This window comes from Macaca nemestrina, chromosome 9 (assembly GCF_043159975.1).
Source record: "Macaca nemestrina isolate mMacNem1 chromosome 9, mMacNem.hap1, whole genome shotgun sequence".
NCBI lineage: Eukaryota > Metazoa > Chordata > Mammalia > Primates > Cercopithecidae > Macaca > Macaca nemestrina.
In genome coordinates, this window is record NC_092133.1 from 68,518,363 (window position 1) to 68,534,843 (window position 16,481).

The following is a 16,481-nucleotide window of genomic DNA, read 5'->3' on the forward strand; positions in this document are numbered from 1 at the left end:
TCACTGGCCATCAAAGAAACACAAATCAAAACCACAATGAGAGACCATCTCCCACCAGTTAGAATGGTGACCATTAAAAAGTCAGGAAACAACAGGTGCTGGAGAGGATGTGGAGAAACAGGAACGTTTTTACACTGTTGGTGGGAGTGTAAACTAGTTCAACCATTGTGGAAGACAGTGTGGCGATTCCTCAAGGATCTAGAACTAGAAATACCATTTGACCCAGTGACCCCATTACTGGGTATAGACCCAAAGGATTATAAATCATGCTACTATAAAGACATATGCACACGTATGTTTATTGCAGCACTATTCACAATAGCAAAGACTTGGAACCAACCCAAATGTCCATCAATGATAGACTGGATTAAAAAAATGTGGCACATATACACCATGGAATACTATGCAGCCATAAAAAAAAAGATGAGGTCATATCCTTTGTAGGGACATGGATGAAGCTGGAAACCATTATTCTGAGCAAACTATCGCAAGGACAGAAAACCAAACACCGCGTGTTCTCACTCATAGGTGGGAATTGAACAGTGAGAACATTTGGGACACAGGGCAGGGAACATCACACACCGGGGTCTGTCATGGGGTGGGGGGTTGGGGGAGGGATAGCATTAGGAGAAATACCTAATGTAAATGACAAGTTAATGGGTGCAGCAAACCAACACGGCACATGTATACATATGTAACAAACCTGAACATTGTGCACATGTACCCTAGAACTTTAAAAAGTATAATTAAAAAAAAGTAAACATTTTTTGATGTTTTGATAATGTAAGCGTGTGCCAAGCACTATTTTAAGCATTTTAAGTAATTTAATCTTTTTAATTTTTTTTTTTTTTTTTTGAGATGGAGTCTCGTTCTGTTGCCAGGCTGGAGTGCAGTGGCGCGATCTCGGCTCACTGCAACCTCCACCTCCCTGGTTCAAGTGATTCTCCTGCCTCAGTCTCCTGAGTAGCTGGGACTACAGGCGCACGCCACCACGCCTGGCTAATTTTTTGTATTTTTTTAGTAGAGATGGGTTTTCACCATGTTAGCCAGGGTGAATTCGATTTCCTGAACTCATGATCCACCCACCTCAGTCTCCCAAAGTGCTGGGATTACAAGCGTGAGCCACTGCACCCGGCCAATTTTTTTTTTTTTTTTTTTTTGGAGGCAGGGTCTCGCTCTGTTGCCCAGGCTGGAGCGCAGTGGTGTGATCGCGGCTCACTGCAGCCTTGACCTCCTCAGGCTCAGGTGATCCTCCCATCTCAGCCTCCCGAGCAGCTAAAACTACACACATACACCATCATGTCTGGCTAATTTTGTTTTTGGTTTGTTTTTTTGTTTTTTTTTTTATAGATAGCTTCTTTCACTCTGTTGCCCAGGCCGGTCTTGAACTCCTGGGCTCAAGCAATCCACCCACCTCAGCCTCCCAAAGTGCTAGGATTACAGGCATTAGCCACCACGCCCAGCCAAAATTAAGATTAATAACCCTATGAAGTTGGTAACGTTTTCATCCCCATTTTGTCCTGGTATCCACTACAACCGCATTACATCACGTTTGAAACTCATATTCTAAAATGCCATCCTTCCTGCCTCTTATCCTGGAAAACACAAAGGAACCACTGAGTTCCACAAAGACTAACTATCAACACCCGTTACCCAAGTAACTCAGCAGCTACCAGATTAGCCTGGTGCAGGGTGCGCACCTATAGTCACAGCCACTTGGGAGGCTGAAGCAGAAGGATCCCTGGAGCCCAGGATGCTGAGATCAGCTTGGTCATAGTAAGACCCCCATCCTAAAAGTCAGACTTAAAGTATGATACTTTTTCCTACAACAAATTCCTCTTCCAGGAGATTATTAAAAAAAGAAAGAAAGAGAGAGAGAGAGAGAAATAATTAACATGTTCTTTACAATAAGAACTCAAAGAAAAGGAATCAAAATTAATCAAACTTTTGAGGATGATTTTAGGTACCTCTTGATTGAAACAAAGCAGCATTCCAGAAACATACCTGTTGGAGCCATCTTTCATATGGACTTTGGCGTAAAGAACATCCACCATGCCAGGATCATCATTCATGTATTCTATCCCTGCCATCTCCACTTCTAGGGGTTTACCCCCAGAAATGTCACTGCAAAGGAAAAAGCATTAAGATATCTGTAACTGTTTAAGCTAAGAGGGCTATTATATTTTGAAACATGGTTAATATACATAGTCAAATATGTATGTTACTTACATATGTACAAAAACATAGTAGTTGTGTTTTTTCCCTAACATTATCTAATTGCCCTTCTAATTTCAAAATTAGTAAATTTTCAATGCACACAAATTGGAAAACACTGGAAAGTATTTCCAATGTCACACTATATTTATCCCAATACCAGTTTATTAGCACGGTCTCATAGAGAAGTTAAGAGATGACAGTTCTGATCCATAAAGACATTTACTATCTTGGCTCATCTCTCAGGTGCCCATCTCTACTATTTCAACAAGTTACAAACAGCGTTTCACTCATATAACAAAGGTGGAGGTGTAAACTGATATCACATCTTTATTTTTTTGTTTGTTTGGTTGGTTTGTTTTGTTTTGAGATGGAGTCTCGCTCTATTGCCCAGGCTGGAGTGCAGTGGCACGATCCTGGCTTACTGCAACCTCCACCTCCCGGGTTCATGTCATTCTCCTGCCACAGCCTCCCAAGTAGCTGGGACTACAGGCACCTGCCACGACGCCCAGCTAATTATTTTGTATTTTTAGTAGAGACAGGGTTTCACCATGTTAGCCAGGATGGTCTCGATCTCCTGACCTTGTGATCTGCCTGCCTCGGCCTCCCAAAGTGCTGGGATTATAGGTGTGAGTCACCTCGCCTGGCCTTTTTTTTTTTTTTTTTTTTAATTTATTATTATTATACTTTAAGTTCTAGGGTACATGTGCATAACGTGCAGGTTTGTTACATATGTATACTTGTGCCTTATTGGTGTGCTGCACCCATCAACTCGTCAGCACCCATCAACTCGTCATTTACATCAGGTATAACTCCCAATGCAATCCCTCCCCCCTCCCCCCTCCCCATGATAGGCCCCGGTGTGTGATGTTCCCCTTCCCGAGTCCCAGTGATCTCATTGTTCAGTTCCCACCTATGAGTGAGAACATGCGGTGTTTGGTTTTCTGTTCTTGTGATAGTTTGCTAAGAATGATGGTTTCCAGCTGCATCCATGTCCCTACAAAGGACACAAATTCATCCTTTTTTATGGCTGCATAGTATTCCATGGTGTATATGTGCCACATTTTCTTAATCCAGTCTGTCACTGATGGACATTTGGGTTGATTCCAAGTCTTTGCTATTGTGAATAGTGCCGCAATAAACATACGTGTGCATGTGTCTTTATAGCAGCATAATTTATAATCCTTTGGGTATATACCCAGTAATGGGATGGCTGGGTCATATGGTACATCTAGTTCTAGATCCTTGAGGAATCGCCATACTGTTTTCCATAATGGTTGAACTAGTTTACAATCCCACCAACAGTGTAAAAGTGTTCCTATTTCTCCACATCCTCTCCAGCACCTGTTGTTTCCTGACTTTTTAATGATCGCCATTCTAACTGGTGTGAGATGGTATCTCATTGTGGTTTTGATTTGCATTTCTCTGATGGCCAGTGATGATGAGCATTTTTTCATGTGTCTGTTGGCTGTATGAATGTCTTCTTTTGAGAAATGTAAGTAGAAAGCTGAAACTGGATCCTTTCCTTACTCCTTATACGAAAATTAATTCAAGATGGATTAGAGACTTAAATGTTAGACCTAATGCCATAAAAATCCTAGAGGAAAACCTAGGTAGTACCATTCAGGACATAGGCATGGGCAAAGACTTCATGTCTCAAACACCAAAAGCAACGGCAGCAAAAGCCAAAATTGACAAATGGGATCTCATTAAACTAAAGAGCTTCTGCACAGCAAAAGAAACTACCATCAGAGTGAACAGGCAACCTACAGAATGGGAGAAAATTTTTGCAATCTACTCATCTGACAAAGGGCTAATATCCAGAACCTACAAAGAACTCAAACAAATTTACAAGAAAAAAACAAACAACCCCATCAAAAAGTGGGCAAAGGATTTTTTTTTTTTTTTTTGAGACAGTTTTGCTAGTCACCCAGGCTGGAGTGCAATGGCACAATCTCGGATTGCAACCTCCGCCTCCTAAGTTCAAGTGATTCTCCTGTCTCAGCCTCCTGAGTAGCTGGGACTACAGGTGCTTGCCACCACACCAAGCTAATTTTTGTATTTTTAGTAGAGATGGGGTCTCACTATATTGGCCAGGGTGGTCTTGAACTCTCGTCCTCAGGTGATCCTCCCGCCTCGGACTCCCAAAGTACTGGGATTACAGGCATGACCCACTGCCCTCAGCCTGATATCACATCTTTACAAGCAATCTGTCAATATTTATGAGAAGTCTTCTTCAATAAAAACCCTTTCCCCAAGCAATTCCATTTCCAGGAGCCCATCCTAAGGAAACAATTATGAATTCAGTTACACATCAACTTGTGTAACTGTTGATAAAGTTCTCCTTTACAGAAGAACTCCAAAACTAGTAAATGCAGAAAGAACAATGAAATTAGAATCTTGCAACCCCTGATAAAATAATAGATCTCAGCCAGGCGCAGTGGCTCATGCCTGTAATCCCAGCACTTTGGGAGGCCAAGGCGGGTGGATCATGAGGTCAGGAGATCGAGACCATCCTGACTAATACAGTGAAACCCCATCTCTACTAAAAATACAAAAAATAGCCAGGTGTGGCGGCGGGTGCCTGACGTCCCAGCTACTCGGGAGGCTGAGGCAGGAGAATGGTGTGAACCCAGGAGGTGGAGCTTGCAGTGAGCCAAGATAATGTCACTGCACTCCAGCCGGGGCGACAGAGTGAGACTCCATCTCAAAAATAATAATAATAATAAAAATAATAATAATAGATCTTGACAATGATCACCAATGGCTGCTAAAAACTTGGGCAAAAGGCTGGGGGAAATATAAACTGACCTCTCTAAAGAGGAGCTCTATAAACAATGGTCATGACCACACCTGAACCAACTGACCAAGCTGAATATTAACAGTAAAAGAAACAACCAGACAAATATGTGCCTCTTAGCATGATGCAGTAAGAATAGACTCATATTTATGAGAAATAATTTATGCATAGGGTTTTTGTTTTTGAGACAGGGTCACACTCTGTCACTCAGGCTAGAGTGCAGTGACGTGATCTTGGCTCATTGCAACCTCCACCTCCCAGGTTCAAGCGATTCTTGTGCCTCAGCCTCCCAAGTAGCTGGAATTACAAACGTGTGCCACCATGTCCGGCTAATTTTTGTATTTTTAGTAGAGACTGGGTTTTGCCATGTTGCCCAGGCTGGTCTCGAACTCCTGGGCTGAAGCCATCAGACTGCCTTGGCCTCCCAAAGTGCTGGGGTTATGGGTGTGAGCCACTGCACTTGGCCTATGCATAGGGTTTTAAATGAGGCATAAAGTTTTGTTTCGAGTATCAAAAGATTGGCAACAGACTAAAAGTCAAATAACATGGTACTGATTAGATAAACTATAATAACTATGAGCAATAAATAAACTATACATGTGACTAAGGAAGATTTTAGGTACTGATATAAAAAGATACAAAAAACTGATTAAAAACTGATATAAAATAATATATAAAACTGATATAATAAATTATATTTCTAAGTTTTAAAAAAGGTCTACAACAATGTGCATGCTATGCTACTTGTACAAAAGATGGAGGTAAGAAAAAATATATGTTATATATATTTGTTTACACATCTATAAAATCCCTGGAAGGATACAGAGAAAGTGACACACTGGTTGCCTCTAGAGAGGAAAGCAGGTGGTTGATGAATTTCAGTGGTAGAGAAACTGCACTGCATATCCTTTGCAACTTTAAATTTTTGAACTATGTAAATGTATTACCCATTAACAAGTTAAAATTTTAAAAAATATCCACAATAAACCAAAACAAAAGTGTATATACTGAATAATTCTATTTGAGGACATTAAAAAACAAACCAACCAAATCTATGCAATAGAAATCAGAACAGAGGTTGCTTCTGGGAGAAGTGAAGTCACTGGAAAAAGGCATGAGGGACCCTCATGGGGTGATGGCAATGTTCCACGTCTTGATTTGGGTGAGGTTGCACAGGTATAGACATTTTGTCAAAGCTCATCAACTACACCTAAGATCTGTGCATTTTTACTGTAAGTAAATTACACATCAAAGGAAAAACATACATATATGTATCCAAAATGTTAATGGTAATTATTTTTAAGTGGTAAGATTACAAGTGATATTTTATTTTTGTGTATCTATAATTACTGGCTTTCCTAAAGTTAACATGTATTACCTTTGTGTTAAGTAAAGCTCCATCATCCTGTTTTCTTCCTGGGCCCCTTATTAAAGAAACTTGTACTCCAACCAGAAAAGGCCTTGTTGTGCCATGCTGAAACCCAATTAAAAATCAGCTCACTGCACAGTCTTCTCCAAACCCCAGGAGGATAGGCACTTTCTCCATCTTATCCACATCTATATCCTCAAAATCTGACACCATGCCTTATACAAAATGGGTGTTCAATAAATCTCTGGTAAACATTAAATGGATGTTTTAAGGGGGAAGCTGTTCTGGACAATTTTGAGAAGAATATGGTCACAGGCTGATATATTAGTTGAATATGTGTCCCTGCACAAATCTCCTGTTGAACTGTAATCCCTAATGTTGGAGGTGGGGCCTAGTGGGAAGTGTTGGGATCATGGGGACAGACCTCGTCAATGGCTTGGGGCACCCCTTGGTGATAAACGAGCTCTCACTCTGAGTTCGCACAAAATCTACTTGTTTCAAAGTGTATGGTACCTCCCCTGCCACTCTCTGTTGCTTGTTCCTGCTTTTGCCGTGTGACATGCTTGATCCCCTTTACCTTCCGCCATAAATGAAGCTTCCTTAGGCCTCCCCAGGAGCCAAACATGCTTCTTGCAAACCTGCAGAACTGTGAGCCAATTAAACTTCTTTTCTTTATAAGTTACCCAGTCACTGGTATTTCTTTATAGCAATAATGCAAGAACAGTATAATATACATGCTATATTGTCATTAAGTAAAAATGTGGTGCTGCCTTAAAAACAAAAGGATCAGGCCGGACGCAGTGGCTCACACCTGTAATCCCAGCACTTTGGGAGGCTAAGGCGGGTGTATCACGAGGTCAGGAGATTGAGACCATTCTGGCTAACAAGGAGAAACACGGTGAAATCCCGTCTCTACTAAATATATAAAAAACTAGCCAGGCGTGGTGGCGGGCACCTATAGTCCCAGCTACTCGGGAGGCTGAGGCAGGAGAATGGCGTGAACCCAGGGGGCGGAGCTTGCAGTGAGCAGAAATCTCACCACTGCACTCCAGCCTGGGTGACAGAATGAGACTCTGTCTCAAAAAAAAAAAAAAAAAAAGGAAAAAAAAAAGAGATTTTAGGATCAATCAAAAGACAGCTGGAAAAAAAGTTGTCTTGACATTGAACCCAGGTCATGGGGATGCTTTGTAGCCTAGGAATCCTAATAGTAAAGATTCCCTTAACACTTCAAGGCCTTATTATTGCATAAGACCAAAACTTTTCTCAGTACGAAATTAGTAACTCAACTATTTTAGGCAGATACTTTTCTTTCCATGTTGCCTAGTGTGGTCTCAAACTCCTGGGCTCAAGCAATCCTCCCAGCTTGGCCTCCCAAAGTGCTTGGGTTACATGCCTGAGTCACTGCGCCTGGCCCAGATGCTTTTTCTAATTAAGAAAAATTGGCCAGGCGCGGTGGCTCAAGCCTGTAATCCCAGCACTTTGGGAGGCCGAGACGGGCGGATCACGAGGTCAGGAGATCGAGACCATCCTGGCTGACACGGTGAAACCCCATCTCTACTAAAAAATACAAAAAACTAGCCGGGCGAGGTGGCGGGCGCCTGTAGTCCCAGCTACTCAGGAGGCTGAGGCAGGAGAATGGCGTGAACCCAGGAGGCAGAGCTTGCAGTGAGCCGAGATCTGGCCACTGCACTCCAGCCTGGGCGGCAGAGCGAGACTCCGTCTCAAAAAAAAAAAAAAAAAAAAAAGAAAAATTACAGCCCCGATCATAATAAGTCTTCCTATAGCCACCTCTAATAAGAAGTGAAACATTTCAAAACACAAGCCAAGCTCTGAACTGTCATCTGAGGTATGTAGCTTCAATCAATACACAATATATCTCCATTCCAAGCACTAGCCAAAGAATTCAATTTGAAAGATTGCCACTGAATCCTATCAAAGTGAAGTCAAAAAAGTCTGTTTGAAGAAAAGTTTCACACTAAATATACATCCCCCACCATTTCTAAAGCTCTCACCCTGCATAGTTAAATCACCAGAAAGCATCACACCATTGGCTTAGATTCCCACTAAAATGTTTTTAATGGGTTATATTTAATGTTACATCTGCAATTTCTAGGGTCAACAGAAGAAAGACCCATAAGAACAATGTTTTTATCTTCTGCAAAATTCCTGTTAAAGACATTGTCCATCATCATTTAGCATTCTTTATTAAGATTTACATGACAAACTTTTGACAGACTGAGAACCAGAAAAGGTTACTCTCCTGAAAAAACTGTTATACTGGGGTTGGCTGCACAACAGCCTGAGTGTACTTAACACTACTGAACTGTGCACTTAAAATGGTTATGATGGCAAATTTTATGTTGTATTTTACCACAACTGAAAACTTTTTTAAACTATAAAAAAAAATTGTCATACTGCTTTTTATCAGACAAGAACTATAATAAGTGGTGTACTTCTTTTTGTAATTTAGTTCAAGTACACTGGTGTCAGAAAATAGTACCAAACTTTAATGCTCAAGTACAATTACTATCTTACCTTGATTTTCAGGTAGAATTTTCTCCCTATACCATCCTTATGGTTTCTAAATCTCTGACTGTAACATTTCTTTTGTATACATGTCCTCTTAACTACCTCAAATACTTGGAATTAGATGGGGTACTAAGAACAAAAAAAAGTTAGAAACAACGAAACAGGATCCAAAGCCTGCTTTATGAGCAGAAACACAAACTCTTTCAACCTACCCCTAAGATTTATCAAGAGGGAGATTAAAGAGCAGGACAGAAATCCAATGGTTTGCCCGATAAACACTTTGTCTTGGTGGCCAAACAATTACATCTGGGACACCAGTAAGCAAATTACTTTCCAACTGATGCCACGTGAGGCAATAATCAGGCATTAACGTTTGTTCATGGGTATTTTCTCTCCTCTTTCTAGTCCCTTTAAACTTCTGTGGTTTGACGTCAGACCTGCTGGGAAAACTGAGGCACAGGAGGGTGCTGCTGGGACTGAAGAAGAGCTGCATATCTGTCAGACTCCATACTCAGAGCCAGTGCACGGTCTGTGTCCTACATCTCACAAAGAAAAGTCAACAGGGACACAGCCGGAGCTTCCGAATTTACTAAACACTGAATAATTCATTCAAAATCTATAGAGCTACATAAGCCTTTCACTGAAAAACTGAAACAAAAATCCTGTTTTTGGTCTTATAGCATCCTTCAAATTAAAAAACTACCCCCAAATTTAAAACGAATACTCAACTACTCATTTCTTTAATATAGCCATATAGCACCACAGTTTAAATCAAATTCCAATATAGCCACATTTATTTCAATCCTTCAATTTTAAAAACCATCAAATTAAACTACAGCACACTATGTACAGGTCTGTTCATTTTTCAGTGTTTTCCTTTCATATTTTAATTTGGGACCACTACACCATAAAAGGTTCAGGTTAGAAATGTCATTATTTACAATTTTTTTTTCTAAGTATATACCAAGCACAAAGATTAAGGTCAAAGAGCAAGAAAAAATTCAATGATCCAATTCACTGATTTACTTGCCAGAGCTTTAACAGAAGTGCCCTTTTTGTTTTTTTAAGAAGTTGTGTCTTCTCAGAAGTAAGTCGGTTTTGCACTTTTTACTTTTTAAACAAATGCATGTGACGGGGGAAATCAGAAGAAGGTTGGGGAGGCTTGCTTTATTTTACTCGCTGGTTCCACATCTTTCCAGCTTTTTAAAAAGAGCATCTTTAAACAAATTTTTGCATGCACTGCAGATTTTTGGCAGGGTAACTTTGTCCTATTTCAAAAGCTTTGCTGAATTTGAAAAACTACAATTACTGTTTTCATACTGTCATGTCAAAAATTCTGAGGAACTATTAAGACTGCTCTTTATTCCCTAGGCACACTAACTCTGACATGCTTAAAGGGCTCCGATTTGGCATTTAGTCACAAAAGGCACCAAGAGACATAAAAGGGAGGAACTCAGCTAAATCTTCCCACAGCTTAGGATAAAGCTTCAGTGATTAAAAACCTGTGACCTGATTTTCAAAAGGTAAAAAGAACAAATACTTCTCTAAACAAATATTTTATCTACCTTTAAATTTTTTCTTAGCAAGATTATCCCAATGGCAGCCAAGGAAATGCAGCAGCTTTCAGTTTAGTTTAGCAAAAAGTAAACTGGAAACAAGTTAAAGTATCAGAATTGATCCTTAAACCAGGTAAAACTGCCCTACTTTGTAAAATAAAGCATAATGTTTTGCTTTATACAAGGGAAACGGCAAGTATCTAATGACAAACACCAAATTATTTTGCATTTCCGGTAAGATCTAAAGAAAACAGGTATGTCTGTTACTGAGCAAAGAACATGACAAGAAGTGTTTTTGCTCTCTCAGATTCAGAAAGGGTAGGAGACTGCAAACCCTATCAGATTATGATCTTGCTCAAGAAAAATAGTTTATCTTTAAAACAATTAGTGGAAAAGGATAACTGGCCCATAAAGTGTTTGTATTACACAGTTTCTTTTCTTTTTTTTCTTTTTTTTTTTTTTTTGAGATGGAGTCTCGCTCTGTCGCCCAGGCTTGAGTGCAGAGGCGCCATCTCGGCTCACTGCAAGCTCCGCCTCCTGGGTTCACGCCATTCTCCTGCCTCAGCCTCCCGAGTAGCTGGGACGACAGGCACCTGCCACCACGCCCGGCTAATTTTTTGCAGTTTTAGTAGAGGCAGGGTTTCACCGCGTTAGCCAGGATGGTCTTGATCTCCTGACCTCGTGATCTGCCCGCGTCGGCCTCCCAAAGTGCTGAGATTACAAGTGTGAGCCACCACACCCAGCTACACAGTTTCATATACAACATAACTAGAGAAAAATTTTAGATCCTTTTACCTTGTTCTATCCAATGAACCAGGTAAACCATTTCTACAAGGCCATGTTAGAATAGCATGGGGCCTGCCTACAAGAATGGAATAAAAAAACTATTTGAGTGAATTGGCTTTCACATTTCTCTCCTTTGTCAGTCTTAAGTAAAAGGAAGAAAGTAAAGGGAAATACGGGAAGATATGGTTCTTTGAAATAAAGCTGTTATGTCAGCCGGGCGCGGTGGCTCAAGCCTGTAATCCCAGCACTTTGGGAGGCCGAGACGGGCGGATCACGAGGTCAGGAGATCGAGACCATCCTGGCTAATATGGTGAAACCCCGTCTCTACTAAAAATACAAAAAACTAGCCGGGCGAGGTGGTGGGCGCCTGTAGTCCCAGCTACTCGGGAGGCTGAGGCAGGAGAATGGCGTAAACCCGGGAGGCGGAGCTTGCAGTGAGCTGAGATCCGGCCACTGCACTCCAGCCTGGGCGACAAAGCAAGACTCCGTCTCAAAAAAAAAAAAAAAAAAAAAAAAATCTGTTATGTCAGATGTATGTGTAAATTAAAATTTTACAGTAAAAAAGAGTAACAACTCTGCCCTCAGAACAGTAATGCTTTCCCTGAGTCAAAACAGATTGCTTAGACTATTTCTGGTATCCTTTATGAACTGGCTGGACATGGCAGCTCACACCTGTAATCCTAGCACTTTTGGAGGCCGAAGCAGGAAGGTTGCTTGAGACCAGGAGTTTGAGACTAGTCTGGGCAACAGAGCAAGACTCTGTCTCTAAAAATAAATAAATAAATAAATAAAATAATAATAATAATTTTAAAAGGCTTTATCTTTTTAAATTCTTGCTGAATCAAATAAAATTATTTGTACTGGGAAAAAAAAAAAAAAAAGAGGCTGGGTGCAGTGGCTCACACCTGTAATCCCAGCACTTTGGGAGGCTGAGGCAGGCGGATCACAAGGTCAGAAGATCAAGACCATCCTAGCTAACACAGTGAAATCCCGTCTCTACTAAAAATACAAAAAATTAGCCGGGTGTGGTGGCGGGTGCCTGTAGTCCCAGCTATTCGGGAGGCTGAGGCAGGAGAATGGCGTGAACCCGGAGCTTGCAGTGAGCCAAGACTGCGCCACTTCACTCCAGCCTGGGCAACAGAGCAAGACTCTGTCTCAAAAAAAAAGAAAGTCAGTGTTTCTAAAATATAATGAAGACTTTCCAGAGAATCGTGTTATAATGTTTGGGTTACTGTAGTAGACAGAATAATGACCCCCAGAGATGTTGATGTCCCACTCTCTGGAATTTATAAATATTCTATCTTACATGGCAAAGAGACTTTTGTAGATGTGATTAAGGCTACAGATTCTGATATGAGAGGTTAGCCTAGATTACCTGAGTAGGCTCCATCGAATCGCATGAATCCTTCCCATGTCGTACACCCTCTAGTTCAAAAAAAAAGTCTGTAACACCAAAAAGAAGCCAGCCCAGGTAGACCACCCAACCCCATCCCTGAGGATTACTCACTTAATGAATTCCTCTTTACACTTCTGCAGCATCTCACATGTCTGCTGGATCTCTTCCTCACTCAAAAGCACCAACATCCCAATAGTGAGATGAAGCTTTTTAGGATTCTGGAAAATGCTGCTGTCAACCCCATGATCCTGTTATCAAAGGGAGAAAAACAAGAAACTCTGCCCTTACAAAGGCAAATGGCAAGAATAAAATTGAGTCCCCAGAAATACACCCACACACCTACAGCCAAGTGATTTTCTACAAGGTGGCAAGACCATTCAATAGAGACAATCTCCTCAATAAATGATGCTGGAACAATAGAATACCCACATGCAAAAGAATAAAGATAGACTACAACCTCCTACCATATAAAAAAAATTAACACAAAATAGATCATGACCTGGAATTCGGCAATGGATTCTCTGATATGACACCAAAAACATGGACGACAAAAGAAATAAACTGGACTTCATCAAATTAAAAAACTTTCGTGCATCAAGAACACTATCAGGAAAGTGAAAAGAAGCCTACAGAATGGCAGAAATATTTGCAAGTAATTTACCTGATAAGGGTCTAGTATCCAGAATATACAAAGAACTCTTCCAATTCAACAACGAATATACAATCTAATATTTTCATTTTTTTATTTATATTTATTTATTTATTTATTTTTGAGACAGAGTCTTGCTCTGTTGCCCAGGCTGGAGGGCAGTGGCGCGATCTTGGCTCATTGCAAACTCCGCCTCCCGGGTTCATGCCATTTTCCCGCCTCCGCCTCCTGAGTAGCTGGGACTACAGGCGCCCACCACCATGCCCAGCTAATTTTTTTGTATTTTTAGTAGAGACGGGGTTTCACTGTTTTAGCCAGGATGGTCTCAATCTCCTGACCTCATGATCCGCCCTCCTCAGCCTCCCAAAGTGTTGGGATTACAGGCGTGAGTCACCGCGCCCGGCCCAATTTTTTTTTATTTTTTAAGAGACTGGGTCTTGCTCTGTCACCCAGGCTGGACTGCAGTGGCACAATCACAGCATACTGTAACCTCAAACTCCTGGCTCAAGTGATCCTCCTGCCTCAGCCTCCTGCATAGCTGGGATTATGGGTGTGAGCTACAGAACCCAGTTGAACCTAATTTTAAAATGGGAAACGGGGCCAGGCACGGTGGCTCACACCTGTAATCCCAACATTTTGGGAGGCTGAGGCAGGCTGATCACTTGAGGTCAGGAGTTCAAGACCAGCCTGACCAATATGGTGAAATGCCATCTCTACTAAAAATATAAAAATTAGCTGGGTGTGGTGGCAGGCGCCTGTAATCCCACATACTCGGGAGGCTGAGACAAGAGAATCGCTTAAACCCGAGAGGCAGAGGTTGCTGTGAGCCAAGATCACACCATTGTACTCCAGCCTGGGTGACAAAGTGAGACTCTGTCTCAAAAAACAAACAAACAAAGAAACAAAAACAAAAACAGACAAAAGGACTTGAATAGACTTTTTCTCCAAGGCAGAAATACAAATGGCTAACAAGCAGAACTGGCTAACAAGCACATGAACATTATTAGTCACTTAGGGAAATGCAAATCAAAACCACTGTGAGTTACCATATCACACCCACTAAACTGTCTATAATCAAAGTAATGGAAAATGACAAGTGCTGGCCAGGATGTGCAGAAATGGGAACCCACATACATTGTTGCTAGGAAGGTAAAATGACTCAGTCACTGTGAAAAACAGTTTGGCAGTTCCTCAAAAAGTTAAACATAGAATTATCATGTGACCCAGCAATTCTACTCCTAGGTATATGCCCAAGAGAATTGAAAAAGGGACTCAAATACATGTATATGCATGTTTCCAGAAGCACTACTCACGACAGCCAAAAGATGGAAATAACCCAAATGTATATCAACAGATGAATGGATAAACAAACTGTGGTATATATACACAGTGGAATATTATTCAGCCTCAAAAAGGAATGAAATTCTGGCCGGCCGTGGTGGCTTACACCTGTAATCCCAGCACTTCGGGAGGCCGAGGCAGGCAGATCACCTGAGGTCAGGAGTTTGAGACCAGACTGACCAACATGGTGAAACCCCTGTCTCTACTAAAAATACAAAAATTAGCCGGGTGTGGTGGTGTATGCCTGTAATCCCAGCTACTCAGGAGGCTGAGGCAGAAGAATTGCTTGAACCTGGGAGGAAGAGGTTGCAGTGAGCCGAGATCGCGCCACTGCACTCCAGCCTGGGTGACACAGTGAGACTGACACCGTCTCCAAAAAAAAATTTTGGCTCTGGGAAGCACAAAAAGTAAATATACCTTATGAATCCCTTTTTTAAAAAACTGAGGTGAAATTTGCATAATATAAAATTAACCATTTTAAAGTATACAATACAGCAGTATTTATATTTAGTGTATTCAATGTTGTGCAACCACCAGCATTCTTTAATAGCAAAACTTTATCACCTGATAAAAGCATTCCATACCCATTTATTTATTTACTTTATTTATTTTTATTTTATTTTTATTTTTTGAGATGGAGTCTTGCTCTGTCGTCCAGGCTAGAGTGCAATGGTGCAATCTTGGCTCTCTGCAACCTTTGCCTCCTGGGTTCAAGCAATTCTCCTGCCTCAGCCTTCTGAGTAGCTGCGATTACAGGCGCCTGCCACCATTCCTGGCTAATTCTTGGATTTTTTGTAGATGGGGTTTTACCATGTTGGACAGGCTGGTCTCGAAGTACTGACCTCAGGTGATCTGCCCACCTCGGCCTCCCAAAGCGCTGGGAATATAGGCGTGAGCCACCATGTCCAACCCTCATACCCATTTAAATAATCACTCCTCTTTCTCCATGTCCCATCCCCTAGTGACCTCTAAGTTGCTTTTTGTCTATCTGAATTTATCTATTCTGGATACATTATATAGAAAGAATCATACAACATAAGACCTCTGTGACCAACTTCTTTCATTTAGCTTGATGTTTTCAAGGTTCATCCAAGCTGAAGCATTATCACTGCTTCGTTCCTTTTTAGAGTTAAATAATATTTTAGTGTATGTATGTACCAAAATGTGCTTATTAATTCATCTACTGATGAAGATTTGGGTTTTTTGCACCTTAGGTATTAGGAATAATGCTGCTATAAACATTTGTGTACAAATTTCTGTGTTGACATATGCTTTCAGTTATTTGGGGTACAGGAGTAGAACTGCTGGGTCACATGGCAATTCTATGTTTAACTTTTCAGAAACCACCAAACCATTCTCTACATTGGCTGAACTAACAAACATTCCCAGCAGCAGTATATGAAGGTTCCTGTTTCTCCACATCTTCACTGACACTTCCTTTTTTAAAAAATGATAGCGATCCTAGTGGGTATAAAGTGGTATTACATTGCGGTTTTGATTTACATTTCACTAATGATCAATGATGATGACATCTTTTCATGTGCTTTTTGGATATTTGTACGTCTTCTTTGGAGAAATGTCTGCTAAAATCTTTTGCCCATTTAAAAATTGTCTTTTTATTGTTGAATTATAAGAATTCTTTATAAATTATTGATACTATACCCATATCAGACCATGGATCCCTTTTAAAGGAAGGTAGGTCTCAAATTTCATTAATCTCATTCTGCAAATGAAAACAAGAAAAAAAAAAGTTGAAGCTCTTCTATTCCAACAGGAACGAAACAGGAATGCTATCACTGAATTGCAAGTTCTTATTGTATAGAACGAAACAGGAATGCTAT

At 40.8% G+C, this 16,481-nt stretch overlaps 1 protein-coding gene across 4 annotated transcripts in view; it reads right to left on the reverse strand.

Annotated features, from left to right (window-relative positions):
• Nucleotides 1-16,481, reverse strand: part of LOC105466046 (activating signal cointegrator 1 complex subunit 1) — a 116,061-nt gene that overhangs the window by 50,357 nt on the left and 49,223 nt on the right. For all 4 annotated transcript variants that reach the window (XM_071069722.1, XM_011714879.3, XM_071069720.1 and 1 more), the window contains exons 6-7: nucleotides 12,762-12,898; nucleotides 2,005-2,124 (exon numbers count right to left, since the gene is read on the reverse strand). In XM_071069722.1, the coding sequence (XP_070925823.1) occupies nucleotides 2,005-2,124; nucleotides 12,762-12,898 (257 nt within the window). The remainder of the gene's footprint in view (nucleotides 1-2,004; nucleotides 2,125-12,761; nucleotides 12,899-16,481) is intronic.